The 26,361-nt window shown below is 37.6% G+C and overlaps 4 protein-coding genes across 8 annotated transcripts; 2 read left to right on the top strand and 2 right to left on the bottom strand.

Annotated features, from left to right (window-relative positions):
- Window positions 1-111: 111 nt before the first annotated feature.
- On the top strand, window positions 112-3,671 carry LOC110818202 (F-box/kelch-repeat protein At5g42350-like). 2 transcript variants are annotated; one of them, XM_022046978.2, is made up of 2 exons: window positions 112-389; window positions 1,483-3,671. In XM_022046978.2, the coding sequence occupies exon 2, from the start codon at window positions 1,586-1,588 to the stop codon at window positions 3,326-3,328; it is 1,743 nt and encodes a 580-aa protein (XP_021902670.2). In that variant the 5' UTR covers window positions 112-389; window positions 1,483-1,585; the 3' UTR covers window positions 3,329-3,671. The 2 variants fall into 2 exon arrangements, with proteins under 2 accessions (XP_021902670.2, XP_088065889.1); XM_088209763.1 differs by lacking the exon at window positions 112-389 and adding an exon at window positions 402-760.
- Window positions 3,672-4,701: 1,030 nt separating this feature from the next.
- Window positions 4,702-11,510, bottom strand: LOC110818049 (U-box domain-containing protein 43-like). Of its 2 annotated transcripts, none has more exons than XM_022046794.2 (5): window positions 11,390-11,510; window positions 11,049-11,217; window positions 7,476-8,045; window positions 7,072-7,381; window positions 4,702-6,443 (listed from the first exon to the last, which is right to left on the bottom strand). In XM_022046794.2, exons 3-5 carry the CDS (start codon window positions 8,028-8,030, stop codon window positions 4,867-4,869), a joined length of 2,442 nt encoding a protein of 813 aa, XP_021902486.2. In that variant the 5' UTR covers window positions 8,031-8,045; window positions 11,049-11,217; window positions 11,390-11,510; the 3' UTR covers window positions 4,702-4,866. The 2 variants fall into 2 exon arrangements, with proteins under 2 accessions (XP_021902486.2, XP_021902485.2); XM_022046793.2 differs by lacking the exon at window positions 11,390-11,510 and adding an exon at window positions 8,218-8,284 and having other exon boundaries at window positions 11,049-11,383.
- Window positions 11,511-11,704: 194 nt separating this feature from the next.
- LOC110818167 (Pentatricopeptide repeat (PPR) superfamily protein) lies at window positions 11,705-16,876 on the bottom strand. 2 transcript variants are annotated; one of them, XM_088209765.1, is made up of 7 exons: window positions 16,457-16,876; window positions 13,677-13,866; window positions 13,456-13,574; window positions 13,201-13,380; window positions 12,817-12,873; window positions 12,492-12,556; window positions 11,705-12,181 (listed from the first exon to the last, which is right to left on the bottom strand). In XM_088209765.1, the coding sequence occupies exons 2-7, from the start codon at window positions 13,806-13,808 to the stop codon at window positions 11,970-11,972; spliced, it is 765 nt and encodes a 254-aa protein (XP_088065891.1). In that variant the 5' UTR covers window positions 13,809-13,866; window positions 16,457-16,876; the 3' UTR covers window positions 11,705-11,969. The 2 variants fall into 2 exon arrangements, with proteins under 2 accessions (XP_088065891.1, XP_021902626.1); XM_022046934.2 differs by having other exon boundaries at window positions 11,705-12,141; window positions 16,457-16,874.
- A 170-nt stretch (window positions 16,877-17,046) lies between these two features.
- LOC110818066 (coiled-coil protein) lies at window positions 17,047-26,346 on the top strand. Of its 2 annotated transcripts, none has more exons than XM_088209775.1 (7): window positions 17,047-17,284; window positions 18,700-19,035; window positions 19,391-19,508; window positions 19,843-19,983; window positions 25,375-25,421; window positions 25,609-25,696; window positions 25,767-26,346. In XM_088209775.1, exons 2-7 carry the CDS (start codon window positions 18,868-18,870, stop codon window positions 25,859-25,861), a joined length of 657 nt encoding a protein of 218 aa, XP_088065901.1. In that variant the 5' UTR covers window positions 17,047-17,284; window positions 18,700-18,867; the 3' UTR covers window positions 25,862-26,346. The 2 variants fall into 2 exon arrangements, with proteins under 2 accessions (XP_088065901.1, XP_088065896.1); XM_088209770.1 differs by having other exon boundaries at window positions 17,050-17,284; window positions 25,372-25,421.
- Window positions 26,347-26,361: the final 15 nt, after the last annotated feature.

The raw sequence follows: 26,361 nt of genomic DNA, 5'->3' as shown, positions 1-26,361 counted from the left end.
TGTTTTTTAATCAGTGCTGCGTCGCTTTACTAATTCCAGACCGACCAACCAGAACGTAATTTTTTTTTTTTTTTTTTTTTCCGGTTTAATATTTTATTATTTGGGGAGAGAAATAAAAACAAGAGTGCAGACACACACACACTCTCTCTCTCTCTCTCTCTCTTTCTTCCGTGATCGATCCCGTTGTATTAAAATACAGGTCAATGGAAAATGTCGCAAAATCGGCATATTGAGTCTTGAAACCGTGAATCTCATCTGAGATTTAGCGTTTTGGCTTTGGAAATTTTCTCTTCAAAGTGAGGATTTGGTTTGTCATTTCTCAGATTTTGATTTATGAGGAGCAGTTCCGGATGATTTAGTGCGGAAGTTTGTGTTTCTGTTCGTGCAATGTAAGTTTCGTTTCTTCTTACCGGATTTGAATTTTTGGTAAAGGAACGCGGTGTGTTACTGAGAGATTTAGTTGGAAGAAGAGAAAACCTTCAGATTTTGTGCTGTGAGATTAGCTTAAATTGGCTGTTGAGGGAGCTTTTCCGCGCAATTTTTTTTTTTTTTTTTTTTTTTCCTTTGAAGCCGATATGATGTATTTGCGTTTCTTAGCATTTATTGCTGCCTCGTTTTTTGAGTTTTCGTTTGTTATTTGTTTCGTATCTCATTTGAGGAAATCTGAAATGAGGATTCATTTTGAACGAATTGTTGTGGTACCTTGACTGTTCCTGATTTGACTTGTGGAATTTATCTTGATCACGAAACATTTATCAAGGTAATTGGATTTTGCGTCCTTCTTTTACCTGCAAGTCGGTGTTTCTTTTTTTTGGGTACAAAAACTGGTGAATCTTACCGGGATTTGCTTTGAAATATAATGTAATTAATCCTCTAACTTAAAATCAGATTTTTTGCTCTAATTACCTTTTAATTTCACATATTTGCTATCCTAGTTGAATTATTTCTTCCACTTAGGTTTACGGGCGTGAAAATTCCGTAGACTGTTGATCATTTTGAGACGGCCTTGCATTTTAAGAAATATTTATAGCTAAATTCTTTATCTTTATTGTAATTCTGTTCCAATGTGTTTAAGAAATATTTATAGTAAATTTTTTTCCTTATGGTTCTTGGGAAAGTTGGAAAAGCAAGAGTATTGCGTCTACAGTCTCAAGCTTAATATGAATTCCTTTCCTGTCCATTTACTTTTTAAATTTTAATTGAAAAATTCGGCAGAAGTAGATATGATTTTGCAAAAAGGGTTTGTGATAGAGGTAACTTTTTCTTGTTATTTTAATCATATATGTGGGAGTCATGTATATATTCTCTTTTGTTTATGAATCACCAGAATCTTTTTCTTGTTCAATCAGTATGCATTTCCCTTCTATTTACACAACATTGATGTATTTAGATAATCCTAATTGTGCTGTTGCTGAATTGCTTCATGGTGTTTTTAATTCTTTAAGAGGGTTGGACATAATTTATCTGGGTTTCTTTCTGTAGATGGATGATAGAATACAGGCTGAGCACCAAATATCATCATCAATAGACGTCGAACGAAAGAAATGGGCTTTATGCTTTTGATTGCAAAAGATTAGATAACAGAATGCTTTCTGAGAAGCTGACAGGAGAAGAATCATTTCATCAGGATTTTGAAGTGCTGAGCATCTCAAAACGGCTAGTGAGAAGTGTCAGTCAAAAATTAAGAAAGAAGAACCGCAGGAGTGAAGAAGAGGAAGAAGCAATTACAAGAAGGATTTCTCTCAACTGTCTTGCTCTATACGGCAGAGGTGGTGGCTGCAAAGTAGGAGCTGCCACAAGCGAGGAATTTGGGGATCCAAATAGTAGAAGGAAGTCAAGTGCCAGTGAAGAAGGGAAAGGATACAAAGTTATATGTGGTAATGAGGAAACTGGAGTGGATTGCTTCTCTAATGGTGTGAAGGAGAAGTTTTGGAAGAAAAGTAACAAAAAATATTTGCAACTTGAGGAGTCAGTTCGAAATAGCAGGATGCACATTTTTCTTCCAGATGATATTCTGGAGATGTGTTTGGTGAGACTGCCATTGACCAGTCTCATGAATGCTCGTCTTGTGTGCAAGAAATGGAGATACTTGACTTCTACTTCCCGGTTCCTGCAGATGAGACGAGAAGGTTCTCACCAGAATCCATGGTTGTTTCTTTTTGGTGCTGTTAGAGATGGCTATTGCTCTGGGGAGATTCACGCATTGGATGTATCTCAAGGACAAGGGCATAGAATTGATGCTGGCATCCTGAAGGGAAGGTTCATGTTTTCTGTTGCCAGTATCCAAGATGATATTTATATTGTTGGAGGTTGTTCTAGTTTGACAAACTTTGGTAGGGTTGATAGAAGCTCATTCAAGACACATAAAGGAGTATTAGTGTTTAGTCCTTTAACTAAATCTTGGCATAAAATTGCATCAATGAGGTATGCAAGGTCAATGCCTATTTTGGGAATATCTGAGGTTGGTTCAGATTTCTTGATCATTCAAAGTCATCAAAACCAGCAGGATAGGCGTTTCCCAAGGTCACGAACTGGTGGGGTGTCCGATGTTTATGGGGATCCTCACAGGATTTCCTTAAGACGCCAACAAAGAAGTGGTTTTGATGAAAATGAGGCTTCATCCATGCCATGCAAAAAATCACACAAGTACACGAGACAGAAAAGTGATCAGTCAAACACGAAGGGTTCCAAAAGATTTGTGCTGATTGCTGTAGGCGGTCTTGGATCTTGGGATGAGAGTCTGGACTCAGGAGAAATCTATGATTCTGCATCAAATAAATGGACCGAAATCCAGAAGCTGCCTATAGATTTTGGATCTGTTTGTTCAGGGATTGTTTGTAATGGAATTTTTTATGTTTATTCTGAGACTGATAAACTGGCAGGTTATGACATAGAAAGGGGGTTTTGGATTGGAATTCAAACCTCTCCTTTTCCTCCTCGGGTTCATGAATACTATCCAAAGCTTGTGTCTGGTAATGGGCGACTATTCATGCTTTGTGTCTCATGGTGTGAAGGAGATGGTCAGATTGGCAGGAGAAACAAGGCTATTAGGAAATTATGGGAGCTAGATCTTATGTATCTTAGCTGGTCTGAGGTGTCTGTGCATCCTGATGCCCCAATGGACTGGAATGCTGCATTTGTTGCAGACAGGAATCTGATATTTGGAGTTGAAATGTTCAAAATATTTGGTCAGTTGTTGGACTTCTGGACTGTATATGATGTGTCTGATATGAGAACAAACTGGAGACATATTTCGAGAAACCGCATGACTCATGAACTTGATGCATCTTCATGCATGACAAAAACAATGGCTCTGTTACATCTTTAGTTGACTCTGCAAACTGAGCTTATTGCCGACAATTTTAGGTATGTATTTGCGCTCATGAGGAGATTTTGGATGCATGTTGTGACCTCCGAGTTTCTTATTGAATTCTTTGGATTTGATGAAATTGAAACATGTCCATTGTCTCTGATCCCCTTCATTGTTCATCGCTTTCATGTAACTTTTTCACCTCCGTTATTTGCCAAGTTCCATGGACTATGGATCTTGTGTTTCATGTAACTTTTTGAATCCAGGATACTCTTTTTAAAGGTTCTTAATGCACACATCATAAACAGTTTGTTATCGAAAGGAATTCTAATCTTACATAAATTTTATATGTTTATTCTCATTCTTTAGAAGAGTTTTTTTTTTTTTTTTTTTAATTTTATATCATGTCCCCTATGATTGTGTTTAACAAAATGTGACAATGAGCCGCCACCACATATTCAGATGTATTTCCTTTCATCTTGAACCGGTCTGAGTTGCATTTTCGAAGGTGAACAAATTGAGAAGCAGTAAGTCGGAAGGCACCCTGGAAGCAAGCTCACGACTAACCTAAACAAGAGAGACAAGTAAATCTTCTTTGGCCCCGATATCAATCTTCTTCACCACAAAATACTCAAGATATCAGAATTTCTGTTATTTGCAAAACTAAATTGAAATACTGCCGTGTTAAGAGATCAGTGACCGAACGAAGTAAAATCTGAAATGCTGTCATTAGCAACTACCAACTAGAACAAACATGCATTTGAAGCTTCATCTATTGAGCTTGACAAATGAGATGAAACAAAGAAAGTTGTACACAGGATGAAATAGTGAAGGAGAAAGAAAATGGGAAGAACTCTGAGATGGACAAGTGATGATGAGATGGGGTCATTAACATAAGACGGGGAAATCAGAGGGGGGGGTGGCAGAAAATTAGACTTAAAAGATGGAGTTTTAGAGGTGGTGATGAGATGAGATGATGAACAGAAGATAGAGGGAAATCAGGGGGTGGAATTAGAACTCAAAGATGGATTTTTAGTGGTGATGATGAGATGAGATCATGAGAGACGTGATCGTGAACGAGAGTGTCAACAAGCGAGCTAGCCTAAATTATAATTCCAGGGTTTAGAAATAGGAACCTAAATTCTGAGCTGGACTGAATTAGAACGGAGATTGGAAAGGTAAAAATTTAAATCAAATATCAGAACTCGAATGGAATTAATTTGAGATGAAATTTGGTTGGGATTACAAAAACCTAATGTAGTAGCATCTCAAATTACAACCAAATCCCATTTCAAATTAATTCAACAAGAAACTACCAGCACATTTGCTAGGACGGTGCCATGATTCACGTGAAGAAATGGAAATTAGTGAGGCAGAATATTGAAAATGAATGGCTTTCAAAACACTCTACAAATTAAAAATATGCAATAACCAACATACATTTATCGGCAGTTTGATGCTTTGCAGATCATATCCATACATCAGCCTCAAAACTGCCTGTGACAAGAAGAATAATAATAATACATGATGTGCACTCACCAAACTCGGGATGGAGCCTATCCCATGTTTGGAAATATTCCAGAAAAGTTGGGTATCTTATCCACATGTTTCAAGGCCCGCTCAGCAATCTGCCGAGTTCGATAGTCTGCATGTTGGAATGCATCAACAAGTGCGGCACTCACATTTGGATCTCCAGAAACCTCAAATGCTATCTCATCAGTGCGCAAAATTCTCTCAACCATCCAAACTGCCCTACTCCTCAGGTTCTCCGTTCGCTTCTCCAGTAAAACATCAAGTATTGGTTTAATTCCCTCTGCTTCATATAAGACATTTACTCCTTGTGCAATATCTACCCCATCATCTAACAAAGTAGAAAGCGCTGCCAGTACTGCCTCAACCACCTTTTCATTTGTGTGGTCTAGTAGTGCCACCAACTCCTCCACCGCCTTTCCTTTCAGAAGACAGAAGCTTTCTTTCAAAGAGCATGTTCCCCGGTGAACTGGGCATAATCCTAATACAACAGGGGGCTTGCTAAAGCATGGAAAGATTGAGGCACAGAAACCTGGCAATCGCAACTCCGGTAAGTTTGTCAAATTTTTAGATTCCTGAGACAAATTCTCCAATGCCATGGCAGAAACCATCTGTATATTGTCAAGTCCATTGGACTGAAGTAGTTCAATGAACAGTGCTGCAAGATTGTACTCACGACAGAGGACAATAGCATCTGGTTCATCAGGCAGGACAAATGTAACCCTTAGAAGAACCCGTACAAGCCCTTCTAGAAATGGTGTTACAAAGCGGATGCCCCTAGCCTCTCCCTGCCGAATCTTAACCACTTTTGAAATGATTGACTGAAAGGCACCTTCATCTAGTAATTGGTGTGTCAAGCCCAAATCCCGCTCTGGAAGTTCAGCTAAAAGGCCAGCTGCTGCTGCCTGCTCCTCAGTAATTCCAATATTTTCTGATATGACTTTGATTAGGGTGCCAAGCTGGCTAGCTGTGCCGCGTAGGGCATCTGCTAGCTCCTGACTCATGTGAGGAGAGAGGTTTTGGAGAAGTTTGATGGAAGCTACACGCAAATCCTTTTGGGAAGCCTCAAGAAATTGAACCAAACTGATGATAGCACCAGAACTTTTAATGGCAGCAACTACATTCAGAACAGTGGAAGGATAACTAGTGAGTCCAACAAGAACCTGTAAGAGCTTGCACGCAATTGCTGGACCAGTATTACTAATTAGATGAAGCAGGTTATGGACTATTTCTTCTGAAACCAGGGTTTGATGATCAGATCCAACAAAGATGGAGTCAAAGTCGTAGCCAGAACTTACGACGTTGGCAAGAATTGTTGCAGACACCTCCTTCAGTCTAGTGGGAAGTTGATTGGCACCAAAACTAAAGAGGTCCTTGACAAGAGGAGGAAGGATTCCTGCCTCAAGTAGAACTTTGGCACTTCCCTCAAAAGATGAAATTGAGTTAAGAGCTTTCAGTGCAGCTTCTCGTGACTGTATATTACCACTTTTCATAATATTGATGAGAGATGAACCTGCAGTTTGAGCCACAAGGACCTTCATGTCATTGTTTAAAACCAGGTCACCAAGGAATGAAGCCATTGACAATTTGGTTTCCTGTGAACCTGCAGCCATTATAAAGAACGGAAACTCATTATATTGGTGCAAACATTTTTGTGAGCTAAAACTAGAATAAAGAGAAAAGATTTGCAAATGGATTCAGAAGATGTTTCACATTTCTTTCTGAGTCTTTAATTTTTTTTTATAAAAAAATAAAGATAACAACAAACTTCATGAAACAAGACTGTCCAAGACTGGGAAGATGTATCAGTAACATACCAGTTAGCAATGACATGTCAAAAAAGAAGTAACCTTGTATGGTAAAAATACATTTGCGCTGGGAAATAGTGATAACTAGGAAAAAAGGAAAAATAAAAAAAGGCAACTCATGAGGGACAGATAAAAGAGAAAAATACAATGCCTCCTGAAGCCTTCTAAACTCAAAAATTCCATACTTTAATAGTTGATTACAGGAAGAAGTCAATCCTTCTAATGTCTTCTGTTTTAATCATTGCAAAGTGTAAAAAAAAAAAGTCATACAAACAACAAATCAATAAAGTGAGATTTTCAAATAGACACATGGTATAACTTCCATAAGGAAAAAAGAATAAATTTGAAACCAACCAAGTGTCAAGGACACTGCTTGTAGAAACATAATGCAATGTAAAAAGCTATAGAGAAGAGCAGAAGCACCTTTAAGGAGTAATGCCGATAGAGGCTGCAGTCTACCATTTTCAGCCATCTGCCTTACATTATTCTCATACTTCTCCAAGTTTTCCAGCGTCTTTTCAGCTTTCTCAACTGTCAAAATATTTTCAGATTTACTGCTTGACATTCCAACCAAGATGAGAATTGCTCCATTGATTGAACCAATCTTCTCAGACAAGGCTTCTGATTTTGAGAGCTCGTACAACAAAGAGACTGCTTCCTCCCTCTCTTTCGAAAGCTCATGAGACAAGAATTTGACAATGGTCCGCACAGTATCCCCCTCGGCTAATATTGCCTGGATAACACTGAAATCCAGTTAACAAGAGGAACTAAAATCATCAAAGTATTGTCATTATAGTTGTAAAAGAGACCAGCAAACCTCGGACAACCTTATTATCAGCATCTTCTTCCACCAGAATCCGCAGGGTCTCCAAAGCCGTACACCGAACTTTGCGACTGCTACTCTTCAACATGTCAACAACCATAGATACTATCTCCACATTACGCACAACATGTTTATTTGATTGGCTCCTCTGGCAGATATGCTGAACATACTTCAAAGCCAGCAAAATATCACCTTCTGCACTTGAAATATTCAGTGATTGACAAGCTCTTTCAAGCTGCGCAGTTTCATTTCTAGCAGTCCATTCTTCAATAGTGTTTCGCAGAGCTATACTAGGATTCAGGTCTGTACTTTTTAATTCCTTGAGAGTCAATGGGCAAACAGGCTTTCTGCCACTCTCTCTACATTCCTTGAACCACTTTTCAATTGCTTCACGTTCAAAAGTTTGCCCATTCTCCAAAGTAACTGGGTCACACATAACTTGCTTTGTCAGAGGGCAAACAAACGCATCATAAATAGGCTCTTTGTGCAGTCTCTCAAAATAACAACTGTCATCTGATTGACTACCATGGTTATAACTTCCATCCAAGCTCCCAGCCATGTGATTGATTTAGCACTGAAAGAAATAATAGGGCATTATAGTTATGGTGATCAAGACGGCACAATACAAAACAAGATATCTGATTCAGGAAGAAAACTAAACAAGATATCTGATTCAGGAAGAAAACCAACAACAACTACTATAACAACAAAGGAAATGCATTGTGGTCAATAATGTAATCGCGTACCATGAAGAAAGGACATGAACACACAAAATTGTGTTTTAATTATTTGTCAAGTTGGAGCAGTGGAGGCCTACAAAAAGTTCAAGAGTAAACAAAAAAAAAATGATTGAATTTAAAATTCAAATCAGTTCCCCTATAGTTTCATAATAAACAACATCATAATCTCTGATGCAGAACAAGATATTATTTTGGAACCAAATTTCAATTAGAGGAATTTTTTTGTAATAGTTATTATTATTTCATATGTTAAGTTATTTAGATTTTTTTTAGGCATTAAAATATTTTTGGTTTCCTATTTATGTAGATTTTAAGTATTATGGGAATTAGAAAATCTCTTTTATAAATTTTTTGTTAGTTGTAATTAATGTTCATACAACAGCTAGTAGTTACCAAGAAGAAAAAGGATAGACAATGATGAATTATAAATTTCTCTATTAGATTTTATTCTCTATTATTTTTCTTTGTATTCCTTCTTTTGATTATTGTTATGTCTAACATATCTGGTTCAGTATATTTCTCTTATACTTCTTCATATTGATCTCTATTCCTTCTGGTCTATCTTTATTCTTCTATTTCTCACTTAAATTTTCTCTATTTTCAAACTATTTGTTTATTTAAAAATAAAAAAATTATTTGTAGGACAAGTTAGTTCAACTGCTATTCGTCCTACATCAGTTACTTGCAGAGCCCAACTTTTACTCCTACTTTCTGCCACTTTTACCCTGCATAGGAAAAAAAAAAGAAAAGAAACAAACAGTGAAAAGGTCATGCAACCTTTCTATTCACCACTGTTCGTTAAGAGGTCACTGACACCACCATAACCAGTGGACTCAATAAAACACTGACCAGCCTAAACCCGGAGCGTCAACAACTAAAACCACTGAAAAACACGACTCGCTGTTACTCTCCCAAACCTCTATTATCCTGCTGGATCTTTATCTTCCTAGCCACCACAAGTAACATTGACCACTAACCTAGAATCCTGTGACAAACAAAGTTGTAATATCAACCTCGGTCTCCACCTGTTACTGGAGACTGGCACGGAGCCACACACCCCTGAACCCAGGTGAGCTTTACTTTTGCTACTCTGGTTGAACAATTCACCCCTTATTTTGACCCGTCCAGTTTGACCCATTCGATACAAACCTGTACAAATTGGTTATCCTTCAGTTCAAACAGGTTCATAAGATTTTTAGTGGGTTGTACTCGTTTTCAGTTTAGCTTGACTAATGTGCGTTAGATAAGTCGTTTCAGAGCATATCAAAGTTAAAGATAACAGTTTGGCATAAAATCAGATAAAATTTTGGTTACAATTTATCATACAATCTGCCTGATTATCATGATGTGCTGTACTAAGTTTTTGCTATTTATGGATGGATAAAAAGTATTAATATATTTCCACATAATCAACCTTGTATCTAACAAAAATGTTCTGGAGAGGTTGTGTGTGCTAAAAAATTCTTTACACGGACATTGCATATATAATAACTGTACAAGAATATAACAATGAGAATGAGGAGCCTTTGCAACTAAAGCTTCTCTTAACTAGAAGAGTCAATCTTGAAGTTCTTCTCGAATCAGGGTGGTAGTTCAAAAGACATTGGTTCCAGTAGAAATTGTTTATATTCATGCTAGTTATGTTGAAAATTTCCTCCCATTCAACAATCTTGTTCTACATTCTATTACTATTGAACTGGTTTTCATCCATGTATAACTACATTAAAGAGATTTCTTTAGGTGATTTCATTTTGCCTAATTGGTTTTACAATCCAAGAGACTTATAATTTTGGTTAATTTTCATTGTTTTTTCTGGAAATTAGCAACAGTAATGAGTTTTTGAAAATTTTGAAGAGCATTTTTGAGCCTTTCCTATCCTGATGTTTTATTACTTCAAAACTTGAGGTTGAGTTTTTACAGGTAGGTATTGTTTCAGCAAGTTTTCAACGGAAGAAAATTTTTTACAATAATTTTGATTTTGTATTTTTAAGTTACTTAAATTTATCTAGACATTATAATATTTTAGTTTCTTATTTATGTAGATCTAAATTAGAATCTTTTAGATTTCTTATTCTGTAATTTTTATTAATCGCTGGTGCCTATATAAAAGCTCGTATAGCTAACTGAAAAGAAAAAGAAGACAGACGAAGATGAATTAAGAATTTCTTCATTAGAGTTTATTCAGTTTTATTTTTCTCTGTGTTCGTTCATCTAATTATTATTCTGTTTAGCCTCTCTCATTCACTATACTTTTCGGTATATTTCAGCACCTTGATCTCTAATTTCCTCTTGGTCCATCTTTATTTGTCTGCTAAACTTTCTCTGTTTCTAAACTATTCATAAGGTAAGTTAGTTGAAACGCTAATCGTTCAGCATCAATCTCACTTCACAAACTTCACACATCCAATCTCATTGCAACAGGCCTGAAAACAGTAATCTCAAAATCACTTCTTCCAAATGCAAGTGAATTCAAACGGGCACCTATCTATTTGATCACCCAAACTTAACTGAAATAGCATAGGTAAATGCGAACCCAACGGTGGCTCTCCAACCAAAAATTCTGTGAAGCCTCACCCGTTGCCAGTCAACAAATCCAATTAAATTTTAACTAAACCAAGCTAATTTAGGAATATTCTCTACTCATTAATTAATAAAGGAAGTATAGATGTACTAAAACTTATCAATTGATGAGAAGCACACGAATCGGGTCAATAAAAGCAAGAATCATCTCCGTAATTAACAAGTACTTACTCCTGCTAATTGTCATCATGTGAACCAAACATTCAACAATAATATCTCACACTTGGAAGACAAAATAAAAGATCCATAAATCTTACCTATATCAATTCCCAAGCCGAAGTAATGAATCTTGAAGAACGAAACCCTAAATATCTAGTTGTAGATTCCGAAAAGAGCTATTGGTATACAGCTGGAGCAAAGAAGATATCCAGAAAAATTGGTTGATTGTTCTTCCTCTTCCATGGACCAAGTTAGCTCGCCTCTCCCCTGGAGAATTTCGAAGTCTGTTATTAAAGCGCGTAGGGTAGTGGTAGGTTTATAATAAACCTGTAATTGGAAGAGAAAAAAAATAAAAAATAGAGGGGGCTTGGTTGAAGAAAGCAATAACAGGAGCTGAAAGAGAAATGAAGGTTAGCATAAGAGAAGAGAGAGAGTTGACCCAAATGCGAATAGTCATTGGAGAGAGAAGCGTTACGTATGAATGAAAAGCCACCAACCCCAATGGTCCACAGTCTGCGTCCACGGCCAGCCAAACATTAATATCATTGGAGGGAACTAACTGGTAATCATCACTGAGTAGTAGAGTGGGACGGCAAAACGGTGCGTTTTACTCAATCATTTGCCTAGTCAATCCCCCACAAAATCATTATTTCTCATTGATTTGAAATATAAATAGTGAAAAAATATAATTATAATTTATTTCAAAGGTTTAAAATTTTATTTTAATATTTTAATTTTAATTTTTATATTTACATTTTATTTGAAAAAAATAAATAATAAATTAGAATTTTTAAATATTTATATTATTATTAATACATACAAGGAACTTGGAAGTCCTCTCAGTCTAAAAATTTATAGCTTTTGCTGTTCCTAACAGCAGGAACATACAATCAGTGCGGTGCCAATAAAACTGGTAAAGATCTTGAGAATTTAAGATCGAATTCTGAATTCTGCTCGCATTCGTAATACCAAAATGAGGGAATCACTGTCTATTCTGTAACTTCTGTTTGATTAACCTCCTATGAACAGTAAGAAACTAAAATGAAGCATGCCACAAGCTCCATTTGCATAAACCAAGAGATTTGCCTCCCCACTCTGCTATTAGAACTTAATCCGCAGAAAGGTTGTCGTTTGATCAAAAGCAGTATCAACAGATGTCTTCTGCAAATATGATGTCGAAGATACATTGCACTGTTCAAGACAAGTAGCCATGAGGCAGGGAACACCGTTTCTGAATAACAAGCAGATGCAAACTAACTCTAAAGCACTACTTTTTGCAACTATGTATACATTGTAACTTTTATGCTGCTTAGATTCAGATTTTGAGAGGTTTCAACCGAAAATCTGAAGACAAAACATCATACTGGTTCATTTTGAAGAGTTTAATCTCAAATTAATTTCAGAAGAACATTCTCCAGAGACTTTTTCTTTTGATAGTAAAGTAGAAAAAATGTATTTCAGAAGATCGTTCTCCGGAGACTGTTAACATGGTGTGAGTAATAAAATAGATCAGGAATTAAACTTTCCAATGAGATTCCTACCTTCATCTTTGGGGATGTTTGGTTGATCAACCAGGAGCTGCTGGAGCACACCTAGATCACTGGCACTGCAACATCACAATAAGAATCATGACACAAGCAATAGCAGGTTTTGGTGTTTCAACAGGAACTGAAAGTAAGCAAGATGAACAGAACATGTGGAGTATTGGTCCTTCGTTTTCCAAGTTCTCTTTCAAACTTAATTTGGTCATGCGTTAAGGCATATCATGGAGAAATTCCCTTAAAAACAATCTGACACAATTAATTCATGACACGAGAAGACATGGTGCTTCCAACTGATATATCGAAATTTACAAGTTCGGCATACCTAGGTTTTAAGGAAATGGCACAAAGAGCTGATAGCAATGATGATTTTAGATGATACCTGAGAAGAAAACGAAATGGGTAAGTATATGCCACTAGCTATAGAATATAGATCTCTCATCTCCATATATTTGAGGCCTTGTATGTAACAAAAAGCCTCTTGCAGCACAGTTTTCTCAAAAACAATCCACCATCTCTACATTTGCTCTACATTAATGTGACAGAGACTGGTCCAGTAAATGACCACTAAAGCCAAAAATTTGCTAGAAATACAACCCATCAAATACTGTAAATATGATAATTAATTATGCATCATAAGACAAATAAAGCACAGGAAAGAACAAGCTAAAGAAGGCTGTAAAGTTCCAGGTACTGAAAAATAGCATACTCCGATTGGTGCATAATGTAAAGAAGCATAAGGCCATCTAAGCAATCCGCGAGGCATGGTTTTATGCCAACTCGTTGCTGCAGTTGTTTCACACCAAGCTTACTGGAACCTCCTTTAACAAGCTGTCTTCCGTCACGATGAATTTTCTCAAGGGACGAAATAATACTATTAAACTCCTGTCTGCAAATGTAAAATCTAAATCACTTCATTTTCCCACATGTCATGGTAACCAACCAAAAATGAAACAAAACCTACAATGTCTTTTTCATGGAAAGCAAAATAATTTCCAAAGATTCCATCTGCTTCTGCAAGACAGCATCTTTGATTCCATCAACAGAACTCAGGCCACCATAGTTTCTAGAATCTTGAATAACCTGACAAGGACAAGCATTTCCAGCTTAGTAGCAGAAGCAGCAAGATTAATGGAGAAAGCTTATATGCATGTACATGAAATTGGGGGTTTTCTCTCTTGATACCTGCAGCCTCTCAATAATTGAAGAAGAGTTTCTAAATTGTGAAATTAACCGACATTGAAGCTCCTCCCATCGGTTCATTTCATCTTTGACCATTTTGAATTTTTTCTGGTATTTCTTCACAATTCCCTCCATCAAAGCTCCAGAGATGATTTTTCTTCAAATAATTATTGTAAATTCTTCGATCATGAGGCTACAATTTGTAGATTAACAAAATTACAAAAATCTTTCTGTAGCTTTCTCCAAAAAAAAAAACCAAAAAACCTAAGAGAAAATTGAGAAATCCCTTGAGTTTTATTATAGTACTAGATTTTATGCTTGTTTAACCCACAAATCAACAAAAGGAGTTTTCCTGGCAGTTCTTAAGTCCTCCAGTGGTGGTTTTTTCTGGCACTAATCACTGCCAAACCACCCCCTCTTGATCCCTCCCAATCATGGAAAAGGTAACGGCAGCAATAATCATCTAATATTCAACTCCATAAAACTAATTAAATTACTTGAACAGAAAAAAGCACAATAATTTAAGTAGCGCAAAAAAAAGGGAAGAAATATGCATGCAAACATGAGTGTAGAGAGAGATAAAGGAAAGAGAATGTTTCTTGGTTATAGCCAGCAGAGTTGGAAGTGATCTCTTCCTCACAACCACGAGGTTCGAAAATTCCAAAAAAAAGTTCAAATATAATGAGTCACCATCAACTCTGTCATAAGAAGAATCAAATGCCAAAAATATATACATCGATCTCACCCCAAAAATTCAAGTCAAAATGTTACAGGGCTAAAAAGTGCTAGCAGCCCCCTTGTGTTGTAAACTAATTAACTATATCCTAATTTTTCATGCTATTTATTACGTCTTGACGACATGCAAGTATGGGAAAGAGATATCAATGTTCGATGCACCAGATCCATGCAAAGTAAAAAAGAGTCAAAAGGATAAATACATAAAAAGAGAAAACAAGAAAAGCGACCTCCTTCATCTTCTTCCTTGCAACATTTCTCTGCAATTAATGATTAATATCCGACCATAAAGCATTTTTTCATGAAATGCCACAAAGTATTCCAACATATTCGGTCAAAACATTGTTTAATCCCTACCATGAGTCATAAAGCCTTTCAGCATAAGAAGTATAAGTGCCTCTACTCTAACGTTCCTGCCTCAAATTTATCAGGTCTCTAAACCAAACTACATTTGGCACATGCTCATGCCACTTGCCACATGCAAGGGCATTTCTCAGTTGAATGAACTCAACCTTTGCAATTTATAATCTGAAAATGTTGTTTATTAAAAGCATGCTTAAAAAGATATATGAATAATTAAAGACTCCTCATTCTTTCCAAGTACAATTTTTCCTAGTACCATACCCATAATTGCATGCATGCCTCACACAAATTTTACTCCAATCAGCTTGCCAAAAAGGTGCATTCATAAACAGATTTGCCAATTTATTGCATATTCTGATAAGGCATTTCTTTTTCATTGTGATTTTCCAACGAAGCAACAAAAGGAGCAAACCTCCAACAGATGACATCATAAAGAAGAGGGACTGTTTTTTAACATTTTTAAACCCATAGGTGGATACAATTCCAAAGTGTTCCACATGCAATTTCCATTGCCTAAGGTAATGCATCCAATGTGATGCATTCAATCATTTCTCTTCTTAATGTAACAACTTTTTACCAATAAATTCAAGTGCCATGCAATACTTGTGCAATGTAAACCTCACTAGGAGGCAGATGGTCTGTTGCATTTTATGCAATCAAGAAATTAAGATAAAAACCCTACAACACAATCTGCACCATGATGAACCATGTACGGGAAGCGTAAAATTTTGATAGGGCAATCAGATTACTTAAATTGCATATGCTGACAAGCAGCATGACAATATGGATGGATGGCTCATGCATTCAATGGCAAGGCCTAATATGGCTTAAATAGTCAGGTCGGACTCTTGCTTTTTAACACTAACAGAAATGAAAATTTTTCTAGAAAGAGGAAAATGAAACTTATAAACATTTCAAGGTGTTCTGTACCGAGTAGAATTCCATTCCATGTCTTATGCAACAAATAACATAGGCACCAACCTACCCTAGACATCTAACTACACAGTATCCATCGCTTGGATACAACCTTCATATGAACAAAAGAGATTTTTCATAGATTCAGTCATGCATCAGATAATGCATTTAGTCCAAACCAAGTTCCCATATTTGAAACAGGATGCCTCTGCCTTATGCCCGGATAGCGTTTAGGGCATTCTACACTTGCACTTGTTTAGACACAAGCATGGCGAAGGCAAAAGCACAGAAAACAGGGAACGAAACATTTAAGAAATATCTCCAATGGCTTCTGCCTTTTCAACCAACAATATGTCTTAAGCACCCAAGGCTTGGGAAGATCTTTCCAGACACATAGTTGTATGCAACATAGGGAATGAGATTTTTCTAACAAGGATTACACACAACAGCAGTTTTGCTAACTCAAACAAGGAACAGGCTCTTGGGCGATTCTCAGTCAGACTCTTTCAAGACTTTCTCAACACACGATATGCGAAAGGAAACAACCAGAGAAGTCAAGCCAACATCTAAGCATGATCAAAGGTTTATCATGTATGTTCTATAGTCTCATCATTCTACATCATTAGGAAAAAAAATAAAAGATTAATAGAGAACGCAGAACAAACAGATTAATCCTCTCGTGAATCATTTCGAAAAAGAAAATTATTCATCTTCAAATTTATATCTACGCTGGTATATTCAAGAACCAAAGAAGGAGAGCTTGAATATACCGTTCCCTGTAATAATCATAGAGGCCCAGAATCCCCCCCTTTCTTTAGCTCCTTCTGGCTGTTGTTCCTCCCTCTTAATTGCATTCTGACCCTTACTAGAAGAAGAAGTGTCTCCTCTCACCTCTCTCAGAAAGCTTCTGCCTCCCCTCTTGATTTCAAGAAGAAGAATAATAATATTAAAGCTTCTCTCCCCCTATCGGCTTTTCTTCTTTTTCTAATCGCTTCTTCTGATTCTTCCAACATCACCCTCTCTCCCTCTTGATCACCCAGAAGGTAAGAAGAACAAGAATCCCCTCCTTTACTAGGGTTTCCCAAATCAACTCTCCCCTCTTCTCTCTGTTCTCTAGTTCACTTCATGGATTCCTCTTTCACGGGTCTATGATGTTTTAGCGAATGAAACGTACAGTCTCTTTGGGAAGCAAAACTTTTCCTTTAATCATGAGACTGGCTACCCAAGTGAGTTTCACTAAGAATGCTGTGGGCTGATGGGCCCGATTGGGCTTTGACAATCGGGTTGGATTTGCGGGCCGGGTCAGATCTTTTGGGCTGAAGGGTTTAGATAGTTAGGGTTCTGAGCTGGAGGTTACTAGGAGAATAGGCTAGGATTATTTGGGGGTAAAAAGAGGGTTTAGAGCGTTGAATGATTGGAAGATTAGATGGGTTAAATCCAATACTTTTCTTTTATTTTTCTCATTTCCTTCTTTCTTTCTTCTCGTTTTCTTTTTGGAGGGAATCTGATCGAAAGAAGGGGAGTGATTTGAGAGCGAGAGGACATGGGAGTGAGCTTCTGTCAACGACGAAATCAGAGAGAAGAGAGACCCGAATAAGGTAAGGGATTCTTGTTTGCTTTTTGGTACTTATAGTTTGAATCAAAAGAGAGAAGCTTCACTCTTCCTCAACCAGGTTTCAGCCTATAAATCACTCACCTTCAATATTTTAGTTGCGAGTTTTATAAAGATCATGGCTTCAAGACTTTCTGGTTCCTCTTCTCTTTTACACCTTGCTGGGCTCTTGAACTGGAACTTTGTTGAATAGAAAACTGTTTCTGTGTTGGTCTCTCAATTGTTAGTTAGAATGCCTTAGAGATTCTATTTGGATTGCAATTGTAATATTAAATTTATTTATTAGAAGATGTCTGCTAAAACACCTCTCAGAGTTTGGTGTCTTTAGCTGTGATCGTTCATAAGAAGAGCTCGCGTTGTGTTCATTACCTATTTGATTTTTCCTGTGAATCATGGGGGTTAGCTCTCTGTTAATGTATACCAGTTTTATCTGGATATGATTTAGTTGGCAAAGTGTGATAAAGGTTTCAGACTCTTGTTGGGTGACTGAAAAGTAATGTAATGTTTTAAACTAAATATTATATCATATGTCTGTCTGAAAGATTGATTGTCTGTGAACGTTGGAGTAGTCAGATCCTAGCTACATGGTCAGTTGCAATTGATATTTCTTTTTCCAGCATTCACTGTTTTGTTATGAAAGTTACTCTTAAAAGGGGGTGAATGTGCGGTGTGCTTGATTGGTGAGACTTCTGTTTTTTTTTTTCACATCATAGGACCATTTCTATTGTTTCTTGTGTGATAGAACATTTAATGGCTTTATTTTTTAGTTTCAAGTTGATATTCTTCTTACACAGCTTCCTTAGAACCCAACTGAAGGCCAAACATAGAGAATTAATAGCTTGATCAAAATAATCTCATAAACAAGCTTCTTGTCATTCTTAAGTGATATAATAAATAACAAGAGCTAAACGAGGAGATTTAGGGATCCATGCCTCTTATAGTGATTGCCATCTGAAACTACTTACAAAATGAATATACCTATTCTTATCTGACCTCCATCACATATGGAATGGAAAGAATCAAGTTCTTCAGGGTCGCCTGTTCTGTGTGGACAAATTTGTTATATTGGGTAATATTTGCAAAGCGAAGTTACAAGTTGGCAATGACTTGAGTGAAAATAAAAATAAATGTCAATGAGTTGAGGTTTTGTTTGTGTGTTTGATTTTTCCCTCTCCAATATGGTGTTGCAATAAATTAATATAGTAAAATTTATTGTATGGATGTCACGGTACCCAAGGAATATGCATATAGGCCCTAATTTAATTAGTCTTTGCTTTTATACGTTGTCTTGTTTTGAATCTGATTTTTTGAATTTAGACTGGTGCCAATACTAATGTATTATCTAGCTTTTAACAGAATCAGTAGGGACTTCCATTCCTAATTCAAATTTATGTTTTTCAGTGGTTACCATATCCACTGTTGGATGGCCAAAATTGCAAGTAATTTTACTTGCAAGTAGAATTTGAAGCCATAATTTTCTAAGCCGCTGACGAGAACAAGTTTGTGTCTTGAAACTAAATCTCTGTGGAGGAGTAAGAAAAAGTACCAAGGATAGTGAAGAGAAAGGAAATGCAGGAGCAGGAGAAAGAAGGGAAAGGAGAAATAGCATTTGCATTAATAGAAGAAGAACGAGAACAGCAAAAACATGTAGTAGGAGACCAGAATGTTTTGCAATTCCTTGATTCAATGGATAGCTATTTAACACTAATGGATTCTTTATCTTCAAGACTTCAACTGGTAAGCAAACCTCTTCTCTTATCAATTATATTACTAGTTTGCTTCTTTTGTAATTTTCACTCTCTTCACATAATTATCTTTGATGTAATATTGGAAAACTCCATTTCCATTACCTAATCTAAACTTGTGCTGACTGATTTCATTAGATGTAGTTAAATCCTCGAGGATTTTCTAGTTGAGGATAAAAAGAGCTTAAAAGTAAACAGTGTTCAAGTTGTCAATTTTGAAGATTGAAATGTTATGTATACAGTGAAATTTTGGGGAATGATCATTCTCCATCATCATTCTATTTTCTTTGTTACCTAACTTCATTTCGATCACAGAAGTAGAATCGTTTCTAACGTCTCCCTTGCAGGGATGGCTGGATTTAGCGAGTGCACGCCATTCCATGGGGCCTTTGCGTGTCAATAGTGCTTTGTTAGACCTTAAACCTCACTCTGCTGCTACCACATTGCAAGTAACCCAGCATGACTGTAAACTCTCTCTCGCTCTCTCTCTTTTAGAAATCATGAGTCATGGTTTTTTGTTAATAGGAAGATTCTGTTATCTAAGTAGCTACACAGAGTAGCTTGAAAGAAAAGAATCATTGTTGTTAATAGGCACAACTGTTGTGTTAGTTCTTGGATGTGGAAATTCAAGGATTCATTTCTGTAAAATTATTTAGAATCTGCATGCTTATTAATGAGGTTGGAGCTGTTTCTTGAGCTCTCACCAAATGACCTCAGACATGCATGCACGTTTAATATGTGGTTATATGCCTTCTTGTTTCGTATGCCTAAGAAATTTATAATTTTTGTACTGTTGTAGCTTCTGAGATGCAACCTGAATATATCTTGCGGAAATGGGCATCTCTAGACACTGGAAAGTGCTGTAACACAGATGCAAAATCTGAAGAGGTCATGCTGCATGGTCCAAAGCTACGGCATCGGGGTGATTCCCAGCTTTTGGGTATAGTTTTTTTCTTCCGGTGAATGGAAAACTAGCATGTTTCATTATTTAGGCAATTAATCAATAGGGATATGCAAGACTGCAACCTTAGACAATTTGCATACTGATTGTAGAAGCCATTCAATTAATTTTGTACTGCATATAACATTTTTTTTAATAAAAAGTATAAGATATGTTCAAGAGCGCCAAAATTGTCAATCCGTACACAATTATTTACAAGTGAGTGAAAATATCTATAAGATCCCCCATATCCTCACTAGAATACAGTGATTGTTACCTTAACTAAAAACTCAGGATATGGAACCACTGATCTTTAAGATTGTCAAAATTAGAGTTAATGCCTTCAAGAGCCTTTGTATTTCTCTCTTTCAAGATCACCCAAAAGGTAGTTAATGGGATGAGTCTCAATCACTTATCTCCTTGTATGCTACTCCAAGCCCATAACTCCTTCACAAAACTGGCTGTGACCCAATCCACACCCAATAAGCCAAATGTCAAGTACCAAACGTGATATGCAAAAGGACACCAAAGAAGGATGTGATTGCAGGACTCGACTTCTCTCATGCACAAGTAGCAGTCATTCACAGTAATTTTTCCCCTCTTAATGAGGTTATCCAGAGTAAGAATGGACCCTCAGACAGCCTCCCACATGAAAAAACTAATCTTTGGGGTTGCATTAGCTTTCCAAATCAGCCTAGTGGAAAAATTCACCTCCTCCGGTCCTCTCCTGTGAAGGAAGCAGTATGATTTTAGTAAAAAGACACCTGAAGTGCTTAGTTCCAAACATGGCTTATCACCAGTAGATTGAGCCCTTGAATGATGATAACGTCTTCAAGAGGTTCATACGTTCTAGGATTTCGCAGTCATTTAATTTTTGCTCTAGCCCCATCCACCAGTCCTAATTACTACCTTGGCCTATCATGTAATCTTACTATGGCATTCCTATCAAGAGCAATTACATAACTATTCGGAAGAAATTGATGGCATAGTGCGACTGTCTCCACCATTCATCTCTCGAATAACTCACTATATCCCCCAACCGTGTAGACAATCTAATGCATTTACAAAGGTCTTCTTTTTCCATAATAATTCTTTTCCACAAACTCACCCTATTCGGACCCTTGGAGTGCTAGAGAACCACCCATGTCTGTTCACGCCATGTTTGGCCTCAATGATTCTCCTCCAAAGACTCTCCTGTTCCATCTTAAATCTTCAAAGTCACTTCCTTTGTAGTACCCTATTCAAGTCTGAGAAGGATCTCAAACCCAAGCCATCCCTCCTATATGGTTGTTTCACATTCGTCCTAGACCAGCAAATGATACTTACTCTTTTCTACCATGTCTCCCAATAGAAAGTTGCATCGGATTTTTTTTGGTCTTTTTGCCACAATAGCGGGTGTTGTTGCCAGAGGCAACATGTAAATGGAGATGATGGCTAATATGCTTTTAATTAATGTCAATCTATCGCCTTTGGGAAGTAGACCCCTTTTTCAACCAGCCAATCTAGACCCATATATGTTGATCACCAGTTTCTAAGCATAGATCTCATTGAATTTAGCTCCCAATGGCAGTCCCAGGTATTTAATAGGTAGATTCATTCGTTTGCATCCCAGGATTTTAGTTATGTGCTCAGTCTCATTATTTGCCTCTATCATAACCAGCTCAGATTTCGAAACATACCAATACACATTTGATTTTGAGACCTAATACTGCCTCAAAACATACTAATACACATTTGATGTTGTGCAACACACTGTCATCCCGCTCACAAAATAGTAAAGTATCTGTTAAGAAAATATGGGTCATTTCCACCCTCCTCTCATCCTCCCTCACAAACAAACCTCTGAACAAGTCAGCTTCCCTAGCTCTGGACAAAAGTCTATTGAGCACCTCCATAACCACTAAGAAAAGCAATGGAGATAGAGATCTCCCTGTCTCAAGTCCTTGATGCTTTAAAAAAAGCTGAGGGTTCCCCACTCACCAAGGTTGCAAGCAATGTAGAAGAGGCACAAGCTTTAATCCATTTGCCCCATTTTTCACCAAAACCCAGCCTATCAAGCATATAGTATAGGAACCTCTAGGCTACATGGTCATACATATTTTCTATATCCAGCTTATATAAGACACCTCTCTTTCAGTGTTTAAAAAGGCTATCAACGACTTATTAGCAATTAAGGCCTTATCAAAAATTTGTCCATCACGTTTTCCAAAACTTTAGCCATTCATTTACCCAGATTTGTTCCATGATCTTATACACTCCATTTTTAAACTTATCGATCCGAATTCCTTGATGTTCGATGTTCCTTCTATATTAGTGATGCATACCTAGAAAGTGGAATTTGGGCCTTTAACAAAGGGGAGCTCGAGCTTTGAAACTCATTAAATATAATCAAACCTACTTTTATTGTCTTCCAATTGTTTTGAAAAAAACTCATGTTAAAGTCATCTGGCCTGGAGCTTTATCATCCTTGCAATCCATGAAGCCCTCCATAATCTCCTTTTTCGGGAATTTACGCGTTAACGATATCCTATCCTAATCTCCCCCGTCGATCAAACTCGAAATTGTCAAGAGAATGCCTCCAAGGAGAAGACTCAAGATACAAGGCCCTGAAGGTGAGACCTTATCTCTCCCCTCAATTCCTCATTCCCTTTTGCCTCCCTCCCCCCACCTCCAACTCCTCCATACAATTAACTATTTTGTGATGACTCGTCATACTGTTAAAAAACTGTGTTCTTGTCCCCTTTTTTGAAACATCTTACCTTGGTCTTCTGCTTCCATTCTGCCTCCCCCATGATCAGTAAGTTGGCCACCTCAAGCCGGATTTTCTCCCTACTCTCAATCTCCTCCCAGGCCCCTTTTAGTGTTCAAACTTTCCAGTCTCTTTAATTCAGAGAAAAGTTCATCTTGTTTCCTTGCAGTTTCCCCAAAAAAAAAACTCCTTGCGTGGCCCTTCAATTTGTTTTGTCATGGATAATTTCTTTGCTACCTCTAATTAGCATTGCCCTGCACCTCATGCTCCTCCCACCAAATTCCGATTTTATCGTTGAAACCCGGAACCTTCAGCCATCTATGTCCAATCTAAACAGACTAGGGCGCCAGTGGATTCTATTAGTCTCCAAACGTATTGGAAAGTGATCTGAGGTGATTCATTATGGTAGCTTCTAGAACAAATCCGATGCTTGTTCTTGAAAACTCGGTGATACCACAAATCTATTAATTCCAGAGAATGGTGGAGTGTCCCTAGAGTAGGACCACATCCATCTACCTCCGGGTAGAGGTAAGTCCGTCAGATTCAATTCATTTGAAGTTTCCACAAAGTCCTCAATGCAACTTCCTGAGGCACTTCTTCCCGACCGCTCAGAACTGCATAGAACCATATTAAAATCCAGGCACCGCCCAAGGAACATCCCATCTCCCTTTACATTTCTCTAGGTTGTTTCAGAGCATCTCCCTTTTCCCTTCTTCCCCTTTCCCATACACCCTAGTCAAAGTCCATCTTCAACCTCCCTTCGTACATTTAAATAAGCAGGAGAAAGAGCATGTCCCTGAGATACTCTCCTCCAACTCTGTCACATCCTTGTTCCACATCATTATCACACCATCCGCACCCCTTATAGCTTGAATATATTCCCAACCACCTCCATAACCTGCCGTAAAGACCGAATCACCGAATCAGAAAAGGCTTCCATCTTAGTTTCCTGCAAACGAATCACATTTGGCTTTCATCTACTCATACAACCCTCTGTGGTCGTTCTTTTCTTCTAATCGTTCACACCCCTAATGTTCCAAGAGATTATCTTGTTAGACATGTTTGCTATGATTGAACTCCCTCTTATCTGCCCTTCTTCCCTTTTTCTCCCCTATAATAATGAATTGAAGGAAGTCTCTTTAATTCTCTTTCCTTTCCTACCCCGTTTCTCTTTTTGATTCTTGGTTTTACTATGATATCCCCAGAACATTTTCTTCCCTTTTCACTCGGGACTTGAACAGTTGCAAAGATTTATCTTCGAAGCCATCAAAACTCACATCCAGAGTTTTACTGATTTATGGACGATGTCAAGAATCTATCTATTCGCCTCACATTACTCACCCTCCATATCTTCCAAATTTGTCAATTCACCACCAATTTCGCTGTTCTCGGTCTATGTTGTAACCCTTGTGCCATCTGTCTCCTTTTCTGGCAAAAACATTAGTTTCAAACCTTCCATTGCCAAACTTGCCTCTCCCTCTAGTTGCTCCTTTCTGCGAGCTGCTCTGTTCGCACTGTCCCAACTGTCGGATCCTTTTCCTTCGTATTCCATTCCAGGTAGAACCCTTGTCTAGGTTCCCCCAGTCCGTTGAAAAATGCCTCATCATCAGATGACGACTCTGAAGTCGAATCATGCATCTTCTCTGTCACGGCTTTCCCCTCTACTGCAATATCTTTCTGTTTTCCCGCCCCTTGATTCGTTTTTTTCCTCCACGCAGGCTGGGGTTTGAAAACCCGAGCCCATTTTCCTTTCTCCATGGCCAAAAATCTTCTGGGTCCATTGGATTTGATCAGCTGGCCTCATGAACCTGGCACAGACCCACCAATGAATTCAAACTTTTGAATTTTAAATTTTGCTCGATTCGGATCCGATCTGGGGCTCTTCTTCTCCACCAGCTTCTGTGTTCCACCTTTCAAGTTCACCCCATTTCTAAATATCCAACTCCACTTTAGCAAAGATGTCCACCCTGCATCTCAGGCAATTCATCCTACACATCGACGTTTCTGACTTGCCCTCCATTTGGTTCGTCACTGCCAGCAGCCTCCCCTTGGTGCCTGGCGCTTTCAGTTTCCCAAGGAGTTGACTCACCTTTCCCAGCAACCTTGACCACCCACTTGCATGAAATCTGTCTGGAAACACCACCCTCCTTTTGTCCCCTTTCCACTCCATGAATGAGAAGTGCTTATCCCATCCGTTTTCCCCCAAGCTCAATCCATAGGCTATGGCCTTTCCCATCCCCCACCTCCTAACCCAAGCTCTTTTGCCCTTATTCCAGTATAATACAAACAAACAGCCATAAACCCAATTTATCTCCTCTTCCAGAAGGTTATAGATGATCTGAATCCCCTGCCATTGTCACTCAGTTTAAGACCCTCCACATCCTTACCCACCAGCTCAAACTTAAAGGATTTCTGTTCCACAACCAGGAAGGCCTGGTTGAGGAAGTTGACATGAAGACACCTAGACAAGGACTCATCTCAGACTGGGTAGCACCAAAGATACTCTTCTGTTAGCCAAGGCAGAGAGGATTTTCTCTCTCAAATTGCTGATAACATGTTGCAAGAAGTTTTTCATTTTGTTCACAAGTTATTTATGGTGTGATGTTGCTCTAATTAGACTGGTTGTGACATTTTTTTAGAAGAGAAACCGAGAACCAAAGATGGGGCATTGATGAGAGATGATGATCAAGTAAGCATTCTCCATCTTCTATCATTTGTTAAATGATTTCAGCTTTATTTAACAAATAGTTTTGATCCAATAATATTTGAATAATAAAAAATAGACTAAATTTCAACAAGCACTGGCTATCAAGCAATCTTTTACTGCAAATATTAATGATGATGAACTTAGTTAGAATCCTCTTCTTCCATCCTAGGTTAAAAAGGAACGGTCCAAATCTTTGTCAGTGTTTGGAACTCTTGTCTCACCAAAGCTTCGAGCAGCCCAACTCTCATTTGAGACAGGTGCATAAATTATTACAAATGTTCTTTGAATTGATTAAAAAAGATAACTAATTCTAGTTTTTACTGGCAGCTCTAGAGACACTAGTGGAAATAGCGAACATGCGTTCATCAATGCTATCTGCATTCGACCAAGTTTGTGCAGAGTTGGAAGCCAGCAAAAGATGAAGATGAACTGTTCCTTCAACTAAAACTTTCTAATAGTTTCTTGAAAAATAATAAAACCCACCCAAAATGAAAGTAATAAAACTTGTGGTAGTTTCTTAAAGCCAATTGAACCTGTAACGCATTTCTAATAGTTCCCCTTGGATATGGGAAAAGAGAGATCAAAATAGAAGGCAAACACCTTTTTGTTCTGAACTGTGTTTGCGATGGTTATTTATTTGGAACAATGGATTTGTAAAATTGGAGAAAGCTCTACAGTTTTTATTTTTTCATTTTAACAAATTAGCACAAAGCAGCAACGTTGAGGTGGTCTGAAACTGGAATAATGCATGTTGAAGGCGGGTGAGCCTTTCAGAGATGAAGTGGGGAAAAAGAGTATCAGAACTTTCTTTGTGCAATTTGTGTTTGAATTGTGTCTCTAATACTTATTGTGGGCTATTTGCTGTATAACCATAATTTCCATTGGTTAAGCATTGATTTTCATTCAATTCTTCACTTGTGGA

The sequence above is a fragment of the Carica papaya genome, chromosome 1 (genome assembly GCF_054855325.1).
Source record: "Carica papaya isolate Zhongbai chromosome 1, ASM5485532v1, whole genome shotgun sequence".
Classification (NCBI taxonomy): domain Eukaryota; kingdom Viridiplantae; phylum Streptophyta; class Magnoliopsida; order Brassicales; family Caricaceae; genus Carica; species Carica papaya.
This window is presented reverse-complemented; position numbering and strand designations above follow the sequence as displayed.